Raw genomic sequence first — 18753 nt, forward strand, 5'->3', positions numbered from 1 at the left:
CTGTGCTAGGATGTCCAAGGAGATCTTGAAGGCAAGTCTTCAAGCTAGGAGCAAACTTAGTTTAGATTCCTAGAATGGAGTAGAGGACAGCAGAGCTTTCTACGTCTCTGTGAGCCTCCCCTAGATTCCCTCATGGTCTCCCCCTTTCAAATCTTTGAAAAAGTAGTTCCTTCTCAGCAGAAACCTAAGTATCCTGCAACTAAGAGATAGCCTTGAAAGCATGACCTCAATAGGAATTCAAATGCACTTTTTCTGTTTGCAGGTATATAATGTGGGTATATTTAAGACTGTGACAGGGTGTAGCAGCTGAATATCAGCTTTCTTCTTCCTAATGAAAAGGTGCGTAGGAGAGGTGAGAAGTAAAGTGTCTACTCCAATAAACATTGAGTGTTAATGGCATGTCCTTACTCTCACTGTATTGTGATTTGGATGACTTCTACTCACCATACCTCTCTCCAGACCAAAGTGCCCCTCCCTGGCTACCACCCCTTTGGGTGCATTTCCATCTTTTAGAATGGAAGGTCTTTCGAAGACAAGGACCTTCTTTGCTTTTGCATTGGCATCTGCAGTTTCGCATATAGAGTTTGATTCTTAGTAAGCACAATAAATGCTTTTCTTTCATCAATGAATTAATTAATTCCATCATGACCTCTACCACTTTAGAAGACTTGATATCTTTTCCAGTATTCAAAATATATTTTTGTTTTTCTCTCATGCTTTCTAAATATGTTTGAATTTTCTATTTAAATACTTGTCTCAGTTAAAATCCCTCCTTCTGAAGTGAGCCTTTTCTGGTTCTCCTTAACTGTAATATTTTCCCCTTGAGAGGATCTCCAAATAATCTGCTGAATACCTTGTTTGTACATAGGTATTTGTATGTTGTCTCGCCCATTAGATTGTGAGCTCTTTGAGAGAAGGGACTGTTTTAAATTGTATTCTAAGTGTTCAGCATGGTACCTAGCGCACAACTGGCCCTTAACAAATGCTGATGACTAAGTATGGGAGTAAGACTTTTTTTTTAAAGAAAGGTATCTTAGGATCCTATATTTAAAATAATTTTTATCTGTAGAATACCATAAAAACATTACTACTGGTTGCAGGAGAGGCTGTGGGGTTAATTCCTACAGAAACAGATACCAGAATTTATTTTCTATTTTTCACATATATATATTTTAAAAACTTTCAAAATCACAACATTCTCAAAATAGAAAAAAATTGGTAAATGGGCTTTATTTTAAAAACTGTAGTGATTTAGCCCTAGAATATAATTTTGGAAATTGGAACCAGAAATCTAATGATACATCCTTTGTAATATGTCCTTTCATTACCTCTTCTTATCTGATGTCCAGCCCATCATCATTAGCCACCATCACAACAGGTTATTTCATCAGCTGATAAATATTACTAACTTATTTAGAGTATGAAATAAAATAAAGGACTTTCTGAGCCATAAAGTAAAACAGGTGTTAGTTTTAAATTTCCAGTTTAGTTTTCTGTATGTTAGATGATACCTTCACATTCCTGTACGTATTGGCATATCCATCTAGTGTGTGGTTTCTTTTTTTAACTTAAAACAAGAGAATCATGAGAATTTGAAGACCCAGGTGCTATATGTGTGGTTCTACTCCTTTGTATTGGATATCCATATCACCACCTTTCAAAAGGCAGTGTGGTGTAGTGGATAGAGAACTGGTTGGGATAGTTAGGGTTCAAATCCTGCCTGACTTATCCTGGCTCTGTGACAGTCGTCACTTAAAGACCTCTCAGTCCTGCAGGAACTTTTCTGCAACTAGAACTCTCCGTGGAGTTGCCTTTACTTATTACAGCAGTGGTCTGTCCTGATATCCAGTCTATTTCCTTATCTATAGTAAGTAACAGTAAAGTTCATTTTCTACTTAATTTACAAAGATATTCTAAGGCGCATGAGATGTCACGTGTGGGATGATCGGGTGCAGTCTTTTCTGAAGTTAGGGAGATTAAGTAACTCCCAGACATTGACGTATTGATTTGTTCCTTATCAGGTGGGAGGCTTTTCTACCTAATGATGAAATGATTCTGTATCTATTAGCATTATTTTGGAGGGGAAAATGGATTATATAATTATGGAGCATCATCATTAAAATCTTTTTAATTTTCAATATTTACAAATTTTCTTGTTATTTCCAAATAATTGCCAAAGTATCATTTACATTTCCAAGTTAATTTCATCATTTCCAAGTAATTATCAAAGTATCATTTACATCAAGTTCACTTTATTCATTGTTTTCCCTATCATATGGATTTACAAATACATGTTGTACCTAGATGAGTAGCTAGATGGTGTAATGAATACAGTGCCAATCTTGGGATCAGTATGACTCATCTTCCTGAGTTCAAATCTGGCCTCAAACATTTACAAGCTATGTGACCCTGTGCGAGTCACTTAACCCTGTTTGCCTCAGTTTCTTCATCTGTCAAATGAGCTAGAGAAGCAAATGGCAAACCACTCCAGTATCTTTGCCAAGAAAACCCCAAATGGAGTCACAAAGACTCAAACACAAATGAAACAACTAAACAACAACCAAATTGTACCTAGGAAATATAGTATTAAAAGTTTAACATACAGAAACCCTTAGCTTATGTGTCGATCAGGTATAACTTTAAAGAGCATTGTCAATACCTTACTGCTAATTCATGTGCCTTCTTTATTTTGAGGGTCTGCTTTGTAATACTAAGAGGGTTGGACCTCCTAGTCTTCCTTACATAAAGCTTGCCATATGTCAGCTAGCTGTGATTCAACCTCAGTGACTCACCAATCAAGAAAATTCCAGTCAGCCAAAAGCAAAAAGGACAGAAAGGCTTTCAAGAGATCATCACCTATAGCCAAATAGGACCATTAGCCATCACTTCCAGTGAACGGTGGGCAAGAGCCAAAATGGCTCCAAATAGACTTCTGAAAATTATATATTCTTTAGATATTTTTAGGGCAGCCTTGTCAGGGATTAGGCAGAACTTGGTTATTTGCCAAGCAGAATGACCTGGCTCCACACCCCAGCCCCTGGACTGACTAGTAGTGCTCTCTCCTCCCTGCCCTATGACCCTGGACCCCCTTGCCTTGTTGTAGCTAGGTAATGGACTACCTAGCTTAGCAGAGTTCAGGGACAACTCTAACATGCTAATGACAAGTCTTATGGGACGTATTCTCCATTTATACCACAGTCTCACTAGTGGCGCATTCATCATCCATCCCCTAGATTATTGTAATTGTCTCCTAATTGTTCTGGCTACAGTCAGCACCTCCCCTCTCCAGTCCCATCCTCCATATAGTTTCTAGATTTATATTCTTGAAGCACAGTTCTATGCCACTCCCCTGCTCAAGAAGCATTAGTGACTACCTATTTCCTCTAAGATAAGTAGACTCCTCTTTTAGACATTTAATGTTCTTCACAATCCTCCCATATCTTTCCAGACTGATTCCACATTACTCTCCCAAACCCAACTTCTTGCTATTTCCTATTCATAAGATTTTATCTCCTTCCATGCTTTTGCACAGGCTGTCCAGCACTTCTGGAATACTCTCTCTTTTGATCTCCACCCCTTGGGGCCCTTAGTTTCCTTCAAGGTTCAGTTTAAATGCCACCTCTTGGTACTCAACTTAATTTAATTCAACGAACACTTTTAGGAGCATTGACAAACTGGAGTTTGTCCAGAAGAAAAATCACCCAGAGTAATGAGGAGACTTGAAATCATTCCATTTGATGATCAGTTAAAGGAACTGAGGAAGAAAAGACTTGTGGGAATGTGGTAGCTGTCTTCAAATATTTTAAGGTCATCATGTAGATGATGGAGTCCACTTAGTTTATGTAACTCCAGGGAACAGTACTAGGACCTAAGTCTGGAAGTTGAAGGAAGGACAGTTTGTTTCTCATATAAGAATTGACTTCCAATATCAATTATAGTTTTTCCACCATGGAATGGGGGTGATGCCTTAGCAGACAATCAACTCTCTGTCACAGGAGAAACTCAAGTCTGACTTTGCCAGAGCATCCTAAAGGATGTTGAAAATGAGTTCAAAGGTAATTTTTAGCACTGATACCATTCTTTCTAGTGCACCTTAGTGACTAACTAGACCCTGTTACCAAGGCAAAGACTTAAGCCATGTCATCTCTGTGTTATTCAACACAAGTGAGTTTTTCAGCTTGGTCCAGGAGAGCTAAGGTTAGGGCCAACAGATGGAAACTACCAGAAAGAAGATTTTTCAACATAAGAAAAAGCTAACAACTAAAACCATACAAAAAGAGCATTCTCAGTGTTGCTTCAGAATTGCAGGTCCTAAATGACGATGAGATGTCTGTCCATCAGGGGTTCTCCAATGGGCTGAATAAGTGCTAGTTGGCTGATTTCCATAATTAAATATTCTGTTCTCTTCCTCTAATATTCCCAAAGAAAGCCAGTCCCTCCCTGTTTGTTTTCACAAATCATGCATTTCAGTTGCTGTTTTCATATTAGAAACCTCTAGATTTTGCAGAGACTTTATGTTCTGTTTAGAACACCTGTGTGGAACCAGAATCCTTCCCTTTTCAAGCTATTTTGTGTTTCGTATCCAAGTTCCTTTGTTTCTGTTCTCTTGAAGCCGCAAGTGCAGTGTCATTTTGACACAGAATTTTGTATATGTCATGCCAGATCGTCTTGTACCTGTTTTATGTATCATTGTCATGCCTTACACTAACCAGACTAAGAAGACCTTGAAAATATAAAATTAATTAATATAAACCAGTAGCACTCGAAGTATGGTAGTATACCAAAGAGACTATATTTCAGGGACGTGCTTCTTTGTCAGAAACTTCTTCATCAGAGGTGCGGATATCCCTAGATGGTTCAGTGTATGGATTCCTGGTCTTGGGGTCAAGAACACGAGTTCAGCGTTAGCCTCAGAAGCTTACTAGTTATGTGACTGTGGACAAGTCACTTCACCTCTGTCTGACTCAGTTTTCTCAGTGTAAAATGAGGATAATAATAGCTCTGATTTCCCAGGGTTGTTGTGAGGGTTAAATGAAAAGAATTTGTTAAACACTTAGTTCAGCACCCAACACACAGCAAGCTGTTAATAAACAATAAATACGGCATTCTTTCCTTCCTTCTTAGGAAGGTTAGGTATGAGTTCCCAGCTACCAGATAAGAAGGAGGTAACAAGGTGAAGAATCCTCAATTATAAATTAAAATATTGTTAGACATGTAAGCACACAAGAAGTTTTGTGGGGGATGGGACCTTGGAGTAGGTTTGGGAAGAAAGTTAGTGTACATAAGGTAGAGGGCTTTTACCTGTGATGAACACAAGCTGTATATTTAAGCTTCTTCAGAAGAGCATGGATTTTCCTTTATCTCTTTACTCTTCCTGTCTTAGTACATACAGTGCCTAGCCAATTATCAGCACTTAATACTCTTAAGTATTTACTGAAATGAAGACGTCTGCAGAGAAGGACCCACCATTAGGCAGTCAGGCTTGTTGCTACATTAAAGTGGGTCCTGGGCCCTCTTAAAAAGCACACAGGCACTTTTCCACCAGAAAGAGAACTCAAGTAGTCTCTCAGGAAACAAATAAAAAATGGAGTGACCCTGTTTTATGGTTATCTCTTTAGATGGACCCTCACCCAAACCCTAAGTTTCTGATCCTATGATTGTCTTGGGGCCAGCTAAGGAAACCATTCCTTCTCTTCTTTAGCTCCTCCAAAAATGAAATTCCATTAACAAGAGAAAAAAACCTTTTCATCATCCCCAGCATCATTCAATGCTCACAACACAACAGCATTCGATAAACTCTGTGGATTCTCTGTTGGTGCCTTTCAAACCCCATCATCACCTTTTCCCTTCTCCTTGGCAGCCCTCCTGTGGTACCTTACTCATCCCTGAGTTTGCTGTGACAGTGTTAACAGCCTTCTTGTCATTCCTTGAACAGGAGGATCCATCTCCTGACTGGGCATTTTCACTGACTGTCCCCCATTCCTGCAATGCTCCCCTGCTTCATCTCCTTCTCCTGGCTTGCTTCAAGTTCCAGCTAAAACCCCATCTTCTGCAAGACGCCTTTTCACTACTCCTTAAGTCAAGTGCTTTCCTTGAGATTATCTCCAATTTATCCTGTGTATATGTAACTTGTTTGAACCTAGTTGTTTGTTTGAGGTTTTTTCACATTAGATTGTGCACTCCTTGAGAGTAGGAACTATTTTCTGCCTTTCTTTTTATCCCTAACATTTCGGCTTTGTGCCTGGTACATAATATTGTTCATTTATTTTTCAGCTGTCTCTTTGTGACCCCATGTGGAGTTTTCTTGGCAAAGATACTGGAGTGGTTTGGCATTTCTTTTCCCAGCTCATTTTATAGATGAGAAAACTGAAGCAAACAGGGTTAAGTGACTTGCACAGGAACTAGTAAATGTCTGAGGCCAGATTTGAACTCAGGAACATGAGTCTTTCTAACTCCAAGCCTAGCACCCTATCCATTGTGCTGCCTAGTTGTCCCAGTGCATGGCACAGAGTAGGTACTTAATAAGTAAGTGTTGACTTGGTTTAACATTTGAGTGAGAAAGAGTTATGTGAAAATGAGTTTCACTTCAAATGTAATCTGTCAGCAAACACTAATAAGTTATTATTCAATTTCTACTGGTTTTACTTAGAATGAAGTTGTGAAAGAAGGTCCAGAGGGATAGATGAAAAAGATGGAATCTGCACTGAGATTGGGTAAAGGATACATGCAGGAGAGACTAAGAACAGAAGACAAACTTTAAAAACATCGTAATTTTGCCTTGTATTCACATAGGATAAACAAAGGCTTTTTATCAAATTGTTTTTGTCACATCTATGTACATAGGTAGATATCCTTCGTATAATTTAAGGTTTTTTTTTTTAAAGCAAAACTGACTTTGGTTAAAAAAGAGTTTTATTCTCCAGGAATTTGTTAACCAAGGTGCTACCGTACTGGCCCTAAAAACAGAATAAAAGCTAGTCTTTAACTTACCAACAAATTATTTATTTGTGGTCAGTTGTTTGGAACTTAAAAGCCATTTTCCCAGAGACTAACCGTTAAGTAACAGACTCATTTGCAGATGTCTTTAGTACTGTACCAACAGTTTTGTGGAACCTAATGACCCTCTGTAATGAGGTTTCTATGGGAAAATGCATTCCGGATTCCAACTCAAGACACTCAGAATACATCTCCCCTAACCACTCAGGGGAACTGGGACTCTCTCCCTTTTTCCATCTCTCCCACCCAGTGGGCATTGGGATTGGGAATTCCTCCAACCTTCAAACCATCGTGGCAAGGGCTTCAAAAGGTTGAGTCTGAGGGGTGCAAGTGGTTGGGGACACCAGGGAGAATGGTAGATGGCCTTCAGGGTACTGGGGGTAAGAACTGGTCCTCCCAAGACACTCATACTTCACTTGTTACTAATCATTCTCCATCTTTTCTGGCTGTTGCCACTACTTTAAGGTTTCTCCCCTCTCTTGCTATCTTGGATACAACTCTTTTCATATTTTCTAAGGTTTTTATTTATATACTTACCTTTGGTGCTAATAAAAGAAAAACCCATGCGATATAAAAAGGCTCCCTTGTAAGCCTCTTTTCTTCATTTTTTTTTTTAATTTTTGACTTTGACTGGGGAAGGTGCAGAGGAAGAAAGTCATACATAGGTACTAAATAGTGAATCTCTGCACCAACAAGACTGAAAATAAGATTCTTCTACATTTAGAGGAAAATCACACCCAGTTTTTCCTAGACTTGCCTTTTCTTGAACTGGCCTTGGGCTCAGAGGTGAAGGCTAGGTCCCAGACTTTCAGATGGGGGTTGTTTGTAGAATTAAGCTGGGATGGGGATTGGAGATGTTTCTGGGACCAGTGAGGGTGCCATGGGACCCTCTACTCTTCTTTCTCTTTCACTGCTGCCCCCCCTCCCCAACCATCGTAGCCTCCACTCTGGATCTAGCATGGAAGAAGGTGAGAAAAAAATTGATTTCTGGTTGGAAGTGGAGGTAGACAGAGGTAGTGAGCTCAGTCAGCAGCCTGTGAAGGAGGAAGGGAAGAAATGACAGGAAGTTTCCAAAGAAGGTGGTAGCAGGGAATGAAGGCTATTTCTTAGTTCTTGCTACTCCTTGGTAGTACTTTGTAAAGGCAAAACATTGATTTGTCTAGTATATGCTTAATGCATAAACTGCCTTTAACTTTATTTATAATATTTATTTTCATATGCAACAAAGTTGTTCAAAATTTGTTTTGTCTTTTGTAGATCAATGTACTTTTATAAGGGTTGATTTTAAAATGCGATAACTAAAGGCACTTTTTATTTTATGAGACTACAGAGATGACATACACATATAACCATGTTATTACTGAAAAATATTTGTACTGTTTGAACATTTGATCTCATTAGAATGTAAATTCCTTAAGAGGAGGGATAATCTCATCTTTTGTACGTGTTTCTCCAAGACATAGTGCAGCACCTGGCATGTAGATGCTTAATAAATGCCTGGTGATTGACTGGAGACATTTGCATAGAGTCATTTTTTTTAAAAGATGCAAGTCAAATACATTTTCTCTTTGTATGATCATTTTTGTCATTTAAAAATGACCTTTAGGAACAAAGGGAGTAAAACTAATTGAAACTTTACATGTACATCATACTTTCTCTAGAATTCTGCCAATATAATGCAAAAGTTGAGAAGAAAAACATGAACACTCTGGTTTATTTGTATGATGAATGTTTATCTTGCTGTATAAAACAGCGAGGACTCTTATAGTGATGTCATATGAGATAAAAAGAAATACGTGCCTTTGGAGGTATTTGTTCTGGTAATATCAGTAAGTTCAGTGAAGCCTAGAGATTTCTGGAGCACTCTTCTGGCTTCTGGAGCCAGGAGTATATTATGATTTACTGGTTCTCTGTTTCATTTGATGAGCTGTCCTAGGGAGGAAAAAAAAAACATTTTCAAGTAATAAAGCATCCATTTGGCTCCTAAGTAATGAGAGAAGCATTGCTCTTTGCATTAACTATTTATTCAGGAAGAGGAGAGAGCAACTGCTAATGAGCTCTATCAGAAGGGAGTAGTAGAAAACTAAAGGAAAGACCAAAGTGAAATGCCTTTCAATTCCATCTGCAGTTAAAAAAAAATACCCAAAGCTCTGAAAGGTTTGAGTTACTTGCCCATGTGACTGGTAGCCTGCTGCACTTGAGGGTCTGGGCAGATATATTAAAGTGCAACTGAGCTTAATGAGTTACTGCTGAGTTCAAATCAACAGCAGAGAAAGTCCAGCAGGGACTGGGTGAGTGGCTAAGACTAATTGGATCTCTCTCTCTCTCTCTCTCTCTCTCTCTCTCTCTCTCTCTCTGCCTCTCTCTCTCTCTCTTCTTTCTCAACTTTAAGGTCATTGTAAATTTTTTTTTGTGATTATTAGTTTTGATTTGATGTTTTTCCTGTCATGAATTAATGAAAAATAAAGTTCATTTAAAATGTTTAGTTTTTATTTTACTTGTAGAATCTGTTTGAGGATGAGGCATGAAATATGGAATAAATTAATTTATGACTCTACAGAGAGACTTTTGACTAAAGAAGTAAGAAATGCTTATTTAAATCCATGTGCTTTTAATTTTGCTTGACAATTTAAAAGAATTTCTGTGCTAGATTGTAATTTTTTGCTATTTCTAATTGTTTTTTTAGACGTTTACATGATCTTGTATCTGAAATTGATTAATTTTGAACTTCTAAGTGAAGTTCAGTGTTCAGGAATCTGGTTTCCTTATGAAGTTGCATGTGCTGTGCAATGGCATAAAGTAACCCTGACATTTCTTAATGCGTTTTGTTTGCCTTTTGTGCTAAAATTGCATGGTATTTTATAGCAATTTGGGAAATACAGGGTCTTTTTTACTCAAAGTAGTTGAAAGAGCTTTTTTCCCCCATTTCTTCTTTATGCTCCCACTTGACCTCCAGGGCTTTAATTTTCACAAAATTAAGTCCCTGCTTAAAATCCAAGTCAATAGGCACTGGATAATAATATTGTCACATATACTATTTCATTACTAACCAAACACTTACTGCTATGGTAAATTCAATAAAAATAAAGACAGACTTGATGTCCCTGGTTTTTTTTTTCTTTATTAAAATTTATTCTTGAGGTCAATCATAATGTAATTCTTTAGAAAGCTTAAGTTGCGTCAGTATTGTTTTGAAGTTTATTTGACATTTTCCTTATAAAGAAATAGATAATTCTTGCTTCTTAATTTGAGTAGATCATATTCAGAATGGTATGCTAAATAAAGTAATAATGTAACTAAAAAAGAGAGAATCCTAAAGATCAAGAATGAAAGTAATTTCCTCCCTAGATAGAAGCTTTCTATTTTAAACATTGCAATATGGTTCAAGAGTAAACCTTAGGTATGTTTATAGACTGCATTTTGTTTTTATCACCAAAGAGTGGCAAATAAGTGGAAAATGAAATTACTTTCTCAGATGTTACAATTTCTTTTTTATTATTTGGAATCATTAAGTTAAGAAATCTTTTTCAGATAATCACCCCATTCAGGAGGCTGGTACTGTGTGCCGAAAACAGAAAGGAAATGGAAGACTGGATCAGTTTACTGAAGTCTGTACAGTCAAGGGAACTTTATGAGGTAAAATAAATGCATTTTCATCGTATCATGTTGCTATTCCAAAATCAACAATCACTAAAGTTCTAAGTGTTAGATTAAAAGAAATTACATATGGATATGGTATTTCTGTATTTTGTATATATATTTATATATGTACATAATTTAAATGAATATACTATAGTTTTTAATATCTATCACTTTAAAATTAATTTTTGTGTGTTATATATATGTGTTTGTATGTGTCTGTATATGCATATATATGTATACACACACATACACACATAGACACGCCCCTCCTAATTATATCATTAGCCATATTCAGTATTTGCAAATTTGTTTTAACTTCTCCTTTACCAGGCGGCACAGTTTAATGTGGAACATTTCTCAGGGATGCATAACTGGTATGCCTGTTCCCATGCTCGACCCACCTTTTGTAACGTGTGCCGAGAGAGTCTCTCTGGAGTTACTTCGCATGGCCTGTCTTGTGAAGGTAATATATTCAGCCAATGGCTTGTTCTCCCACTTTAGGGTCTCCCAAAGATACAAGAATAAAATGCAAGAGCTAGAAATGCTCTGAACTCCTCCGAAATAAACAGAAAACTATTAATGATAGAAAAAGATTCCCTGTGAGTAGAAAAGAAGGTTGAGACTTTCATAACTTTCATAAAATACTGACTTTAGTGGTTTGAGTTTATTTTAGCATCAAGTTGTGCTCCACACCTAGGAATAACTTTGAAATTTATTTGTCTTAAAGGAACATATGATGGAAATGGGAAAGACCAACGTGTGAAAGAAAATGTAAACCAAAATTGATTGGGGCACTGATCCTATGAAACTACTGGAACCTCCTTTTGAGCAAATCTTTCATTTTCTATTTTTATATCAGCATTTAATTTTTAAGTATATACATATTCACAAATTTTTAATTTTTTTGATTATGAAAAAATTTCATTTTTTTCTCCTTCCCCCTGGAGGGAGAGAAGGAGAAAAGGAGTGAGGGAAAGCAAGGAAGAAAAGAGGGAAAGAAAGAGGGAAAAGAAGGAGGAAAGAAGGGAAAAAAAGGAGGGGGAAGGAACAGGGAAGGAAGTAAAGGGGGAAGAAAGGAGAGAAGAAAGGAAGGATGGAGAAAGCCAGTTCTCCATCACTTAAGTACAGTCAAGCAAAACAAATCTTTTATTGGTTATGTCTAATAACGCATTTTTTATTTTATGCATTAGTTCCTCATCTGTGTGTCATGAGATTTGCAGCATTCTTTGTTAATTTCTGGAACTGTTGAATCATTTAGTTAATCAGAGTTCATAAGTCTTTTAGAATTGCCCAGTTTTACAATATTGATGTTATGTTATAAATTGTTCTTTTGGTTCTTCTTACTTGATTCTGCATCAGTTGATGTGTCTTTCTATGTCTCTTTGAAACCATTTTTTGTCTCCATTTTTTTCAGTCTTTCCATAGTGAAGGGTTATCCCCTTAATTTTCAGGGGGGTTTTTGCCATCACAAAAAAGAGCATCTATAAATGTTTTTGTACATATAGGACCTTTCCCTCCTTTTTTGATCTCTTTGGGGTATAGACAGTGGTATTCAATCAATCAATAAACATTTATTATTCCTGGATCAAAGGGCATGTATAATTTAATATCTTTTGTGCAGAATTTCAGATTGCTTTCCAGAAGAGTTAGACTAATTCACAGTTCTACCAACAGTAAATCAATGTGTTTGTTTTGACACAACCCTCCCAATATTTATTATTTCTATTGTATTGTCAGCTTTGCCAATTTGATGGATGTGAGGTAGAATCTCAGAATTGTTTTAATTTGCATTTTGTTAGTAGTTATTTGGAATTTTTTTTTTCAAATGACTATTTTCTGGTATTATTTGTTTAGTCCTGATTGACTTTACAATGCAAAATGTGTTCATTTAATTATTGTTTCTTAGATAGTTATAGTTTAGAACAGTGCTTACTTTACTCTTTTTAAAAATTTATATTTAGCTATATGAATCTTTAACCTCCTGAGTCTATTTAAATTTTTAAAATCTTTGGCCTATTTTTCTCTTTTAAAATACATTTTCATATTTTTAAAAAAAAATATCACCAACATTTCTCCTAGCATCCTCCCTCCATCCTTTCTCCCAGAGAGCTATGTGCCACACCCATTATCTCCCACCTCTGCCAGGGATTGGGATGGGAATGTCTTCTCATACCTCTTCTTTAGATCCATGCTTCTTCTTTGTAACTTGCAACATTATTTTTTGAGTGATTTATGGTTGTTCTTTTCATTTACACTGTTACAGCCGTTGCATAGGGGCAGCGAGGTGGTACAGTCAATAGAGTGCTGGTTCTGGAGTCGAGAAGGTTTATCTTCCTGAGTTAAATCCAATACCAGACACTTCGTAGCTGTGTGACTCTGGGCAAGTTACTTAACCTTGTTTGCCTTAATTTCCTTATCTGTAAAATGAGCTGGAGAAGGAAATGGAAAACCACTTGACTATTTTTGCCAAGAAAATCTCAAATGGGATTCAGAAGAGTCAGACATGACTGAAATGACTCAACAGCAGCCACTGCATATTTTTTTTAGCTTTGATTATCTCACCCTACATTAGATTATGTAAATCTTCCCATGATTTTCTGTGTTCATTATTTTCATCCTCTCTTATACCACAATAATATTCTAATACAATTACATACCACCATTTGTTTAACTCTCCCCCAATCAATAGGCATATGTTTTGTTTCCAGTTCTTTGCATCGCAAAAAATGCTGCTATAATAAATATATTGGCATATATGGAGACTTTTACTTTTGGCTGTCCACTGGGATGGATTTTACTAGAAAGTTTGGTGCTGGGTAAAATATAGGAGAAGGAGAAGCTTCAAGCCAAGTTGTGTTGGTTCCTAGGGGACCAGGTGTCAGCTTCTAGGGAAGTGAGGGGAGGGGGTACAACCCAGCTGAAGGATGGCCTGAGGGTATATATTCTGGTAATCTTTATGGAAAATAGCCTAATTCTTCCTCCACAAATCCCTGGCCATCCTGCTCTGGAAGCCTTAGGTTCCATTGGGGTCTGATTCTTGGAGAAGCAGATCCTGGCTCTTGGGTGAAGAGGGGAATAGGTTCATGAAGGCTTTGAGAGATCTGAGAGCAGAAAATTCAGTCAAGGAAGGCAGCAAGAGACAGGAGAGTTTCTGTACTCTCCCTACCCCCAGCTCCCTTCTTAGCACCTAAATACATCCCAACTACTGGGTGTTTCCCTTCCAAATTCCTCTCCTCTCCTCAATATCTGCTTAGTCTTTTGGTCATCTTTGACTTGGCCTTGGCGCATGGTCAGCAGGGATTCTGGCCCAGATGGGGCTCTCTCTAAAGGAATTAGAGTTTCTTTCTATAGATGAGGAACCGAATTGAGATAAAGATATCCAGTAGCAGCATGCCCAGGCTGCCAGTGAGCTGGGGGATATGGTGGAGCAGGAAGCTACCATTGTCTACTCTATCTCAGGGCTCTTTAGCAACATGCTCATCATAATTGTGTTAGCCCAAATCACCAGGGCAAACAGGAAATACAAATTCCATGAGTGGGCTTCCTGTGGAAATTGGTATAGACCTGAGACAGACAAGACAGCAGGTATAGGAGGCTGGAATTGGAACCAATGATGCAGCCAATACTTTCCTGCTTGGTGAAGAGTTTTTCAATGGGTTCCATAGATGGGAAGGTCCTGTCTCTGAAGACCTCCTGTGGGATTCAGGGGCTGGTATTGAGGAGGAGGAGGAGGCCAGCTGGCACTGCCCCCAAGGAGATAAAAAGGAAGGCCAGCTTGATGGGGGATGATATTAAGGAGCCTTGGTTTTTGTATTTGTAGTTGCAGCAAAGGGACATCATTGAGAGATCAACCAGCATATAATAGATGTTGATGTATGTCTACTTGATTGACAAGGAAAAGCTGACAAGGTTATATATAGGAGTCTGCCTAACCAACCCATCAGGAATCAAATGGATATCAACTGGTCCATGTTGCCCATCCTACAGCTCATGTACAGTCTTGTTGTACTGGAGGAAAGCAGCAGCAAGAAAATACACTATTAAAACCACATGGAGGGTGACACTGGCCATGTTCTACCTATCCTGGGCATACTAACTGAACCATGTGCCAAATCAAAGGGGAACTTTTGGGGCCAGTTGGAGTTCTTGGCAAATATTCTGCAGTTGAAGTTCTTCCAGACCATGGGGAGAGTAGAAGAGATTTACTCAGATGGCAGGGTTGGCTTTCTCCAGGAGACTTTCTTCCTGTCAATCACCTACTTGTTGTATAAGCTTGGAACTGGAATCTCTGTGTAAAAACAGATGGACATTATTTGCATAATTTCAAATTGGTTTTCAGAATAGTTGTACTGATTCACAGCTCCATCAAAAATGTATTAGTGTGCCTACCTTTCCACAACCCCCCTGTGTTGACTATTCCCATCTTTTGTCATCTTTGTCAGTTGGCAAGGTGTGAAGTGAAATCTTAGGATTGTTTTAATTTGTATTTCTCTTATTAGTAATTTGGAGCATTCTTTCATATGGTTATGAATAGTTTGCAGTTCTTCTTTTGAGAACTGTGTGTTCATATCCTTTGTTTGACCACTTAGTTATTAGATATACACACAAACATACATGCACACACGTGTGTATACACATGTACATACATATGTGTGTATACACACATGCACACACATGCATGCTAGTTGTTTATGTATCTTGGTGGTTTATGTATCTTGGTTACCACACCCTTATCTGAGAAATATGATAAAAGATTTTTTTCTTCCCTTCTTATGCTTGGTTCATTAATTTTTTTGTGTAGATCTTTTCAGTTTCATGTAATAGGAAGTTAAGTTTTTCTTTTGTAATTGCTTCTATTGCTTGTTTGGCTAAGAATAGCCATAGCTGAGAAAGGCTTCCCTTATGACATGCCTTTTCTACTGTCTTTTTAATAGTATGATATTTAGCATTAAAGTCATATATCCTTTTAGAATTTATCATGGAATAATAAGTAATATTTTGGTCTAAGCTTAATTTCTGCCAAGGTGCTCTCCAATTTTCTAGCATTTAAAAAAAAATCAAATAAAAAATTTGTTCTTGCACAAATAGTTTGTTTTCTATTTTACCAAAAACTGGTTTATTGAGTTCCATTGTTTCTTGTTCTCCCATGTCTAGTTTGTTCCATTTGTTTTGGTTTATTTCTTGACTGGTGAGTTAGAATTATAACAATAAGTAAAATTTTCTTACTTTGTTGGAGTTTACAAAAGTACTGTATATGTATTTTCTTATTTTATAGTTGCAATGACCTTGCAAAGTAGATACCATTATTGCTTCCATTTTGTAGTGGAGGAAACTGAGATTTAGATAGTTTAAGTGACTCGACCAGGGTGATACAGTTGGCAGACATTTGTGCTGGAATGTGAACCCAAGTCCAGTGCTCTTTCCACATTCATTGAAAATACTTAAATTAAGATTTTTGAAGAAAGTCAATCTTTCTTGTAGAGGCATTGAATTTTGACCCTAACTGCTCATGGCACCAGTAATAATGATAACTGCACCAATGGTTGACCTTCTGTGGTGATGTCATGTTTGCCACATACTCTACATATTTATCTCATTTGGAACTTACAAGAGCCTTAGGATCTGGGCACTACAGGCATCATAATCCTCATTTTACGACAAAGGACACTGAGGCAAAAAGAGTTCAAAGTGAATTTACTGTGGACACAGATAGTGAAAGAGGTAGGAAATGAGCTCTCTGCTCTTCTGGATTCCCAAACTGACCATCCACCACTCCATGCTGTCTCTCCTTTCACTAATAAGCATAGCATACCCTTTTTACTGTTGTCCTGGAGGACAGAATTATCTCAAGGAGTCTGTAATAGATGGTGCCTTGTAACTGAATCATTATGCAGTAATAGACTCATGATTTTAATCATCAGCTGAGTGGTTTTAAATTATGGACTGCTGCCTGCATTCCAACATTACCGTAGATCTTCCAATCAAATGATTTATTGTTACATATGGGAATTTATAGGAAGACTCTGGTTGTAAACTACTTCCCAGATAAATGGTATAAAGGTTTGTACCCTCAAGTTGCATTATTGGTCTGCTCATTTTCAAATCAAATTTAGGGGAGACATTTCAAGGCTTCCAAGTGTGCAGGATTTTTTTTAACTTAAAAAAGATGTTCTCTTTACTTAAAAAAGATGAGTTTAAGTATATTTACCAGTCTAAGAAAGTCAATGCACTTTCCAGGAGATGAATAATTTATTTCCATCTTGCATCCAAGGCCTAATTGCCCTTTCTCACCTCCAAAACTAAAAAAATGTACAATGCCTAATTGTCATTTCTCACCCTCCCAAACTAAATATATATATATATGTATATATGTGTGTGTGTGTGTGTGTGTGTGTGTGTGTATGTTGACTGGAATACAGTGTGGTACTCTGTTGATGAATTTTGCCCTGTGAATTTTATTAAACTACCTAGATTATCCTGAGAGAATTAAGCTTGAAAATAAGCTTAAAATATATCTGCTTAAACATTTAAAAAACCAGAAAATTGTTCTGCTAATAAGATCAGGAAACCTAGAATCTTGCTTCAATATCTTCGTATAAACAAAGGAATCTTCTTAACTACTTGATCAGAATGTTTCCATTGTGACTGTTTTTTGAAGCATTAGCCATCAAGTCACCTCCTTAATGATTCCTGTGGTCTATTTTTAAAAGCGGTGACATATTGCTTATTAGGATTCTTGGACATTATAAGAAATCCTACAAGACGCTGAAGTTTACCTTTTGATTGTGTCAAGGGAGCATTACTCACAAGGTGTTCTTGATTGATGGGATCTTTGGAAACTACTTAATGTTTCTACCTTGGGTCCTACTTGTGGATCATATTCATCTGTTTTATTTGGCTATAATAAAGAATAACTAGAGTTATTTTAAAGCTTTCTACATAGTAAGGATTATGAAAATTTTTTATGTTAGGAAAAATATTTCCTGAAGTCTATCAAGTGAATTGGAAGATGGCTAAGAAAAATGTCAATTTATCCAAGTCTTCTTGTCCTGATAGTGGTTTGTTTCTTAATCAATGTTATTATTTCAGCCACTATCAAAAATTTAGGATTATGGTACTATAGATTTAGATATGGGAAATAACATTAGAAGTCATCTACTCCACCCCCTTCCTCTATAATTTTGCAAGTAAGAAAACTGATATCAAGAAAGGAGAAATGACTTTTCAGAGGTCACATAGTAAGTGGCAGAGCTGGGATTTGAAGTCAGGTTCTATGATTCCATATCTAATGCTCTTTCTGGCGAGCTCTGTATCACATTGCATCCTTAAGTCACTCATAATGACTTTATACCTTTGTGGTTTAATATTTTGTTGTTATTGTTTTGTTTTTGCCACGTCTGACTCTGTAATCCCATTTAGGATTCTCTTGGCAAAGATACTGGAGTGGTTGACCATTTACTTCTCCAGCTCATTTTATAGATGAGGTTAAGTTACTTGCTAAGGGTCACACAGCTAGTAAGTGTCTGAGGCTGGATTTGAACTCAGGTATTCCTAACTCCAGGCCCAGTACTCTATCCATTGTGCCATCTAGCGGCCTGGTTTAATATTTACTGAATGCGAATAATATGATACAGGCAGCACATTACCATGACTTTGATTTTGATTTGATGATTTTAATTTTTGATTTTGATTTTCATGAAAATATCATCATAGTTTTGAGGAATTGTTTTTTAATAGTCATTACATCAGTATTTGAATAGATCATGATTTCGCTGATGGGGACACTTCCTCTGAGGAGGTAGATGATAACATCCATGACATTTTGTCTAGTGATTTTTGCCCACATCTTCTGAGAAATCCTCCATAGGCTAATCTACTAGAGGCCTTCTTTTTGGTCTTTTAACCTTCTGTGACTACCATGAAAGTACTTTGGCTCTCTATTTGCTATCTCTTGCTGTGACTATTTGACCAGTATACCTTCTTTTCTGATTGTACCCTTCTCAGATGGTATTCTTATACCACTTCTATCAATGTGTCATAATTAGTAATATGGTATGACCTATATTATATTATCCCCACCAAGCATCTTGCCTTTGCCCTTAGAATCATCAGCTA

At 37.1% G+C, this 18753-nt stretch overlaps 1 protein-coding gene and 1 pseudogene across 15 annotated transcripts in view; one reads left to right on the plus strand and one right to left on the minus strand.

The window, feature by feature from the left end:
* Positions 1-18753, plus strand: part of DGKH (diacylglycerol kinase eta) — a 245556-nt gene that overhangs the window by 139660 nt on the left and 87143 nt on the right. For 11 of the 15 annotated variants that reach the window (XM_072617128.1, XM_072617135.1, XM_072617136.1 and 8 more), the window contains 2 exons: positions 10528-10632; positions 10969-11101. In XM_072617128.1, coding sequence (XP_072473229.1) covers positions 10528-10632; positions 10969-11101 — 238 coding nt within the window. The other 4 variants (XM_072617138.1, XM_072617139.1, XM_072617141.1 and 1 more) reach the window with 4 other exon arrangements.
* On the minus strand, positions 13929-14475 carry LOC140510864 (lysosomal amino acid transporter 1 homolog; annotated as a pseudogene).

Source organism: Notamacropus eugenii, chromosome 6 (genome assembly GCF_028372415.1).
Source record: "Notamacropus eugenii isolate mMacEug1 chromosome 6, mMacEug1.pri_v2, whole genome shotgun sequence".
Lineage (NCBI taxonomy): Eukaryota > Metazoa > Chordata > Mammalia > Diprotodontia > Macropodidae > Notamacropus > Notamacropus eugenii.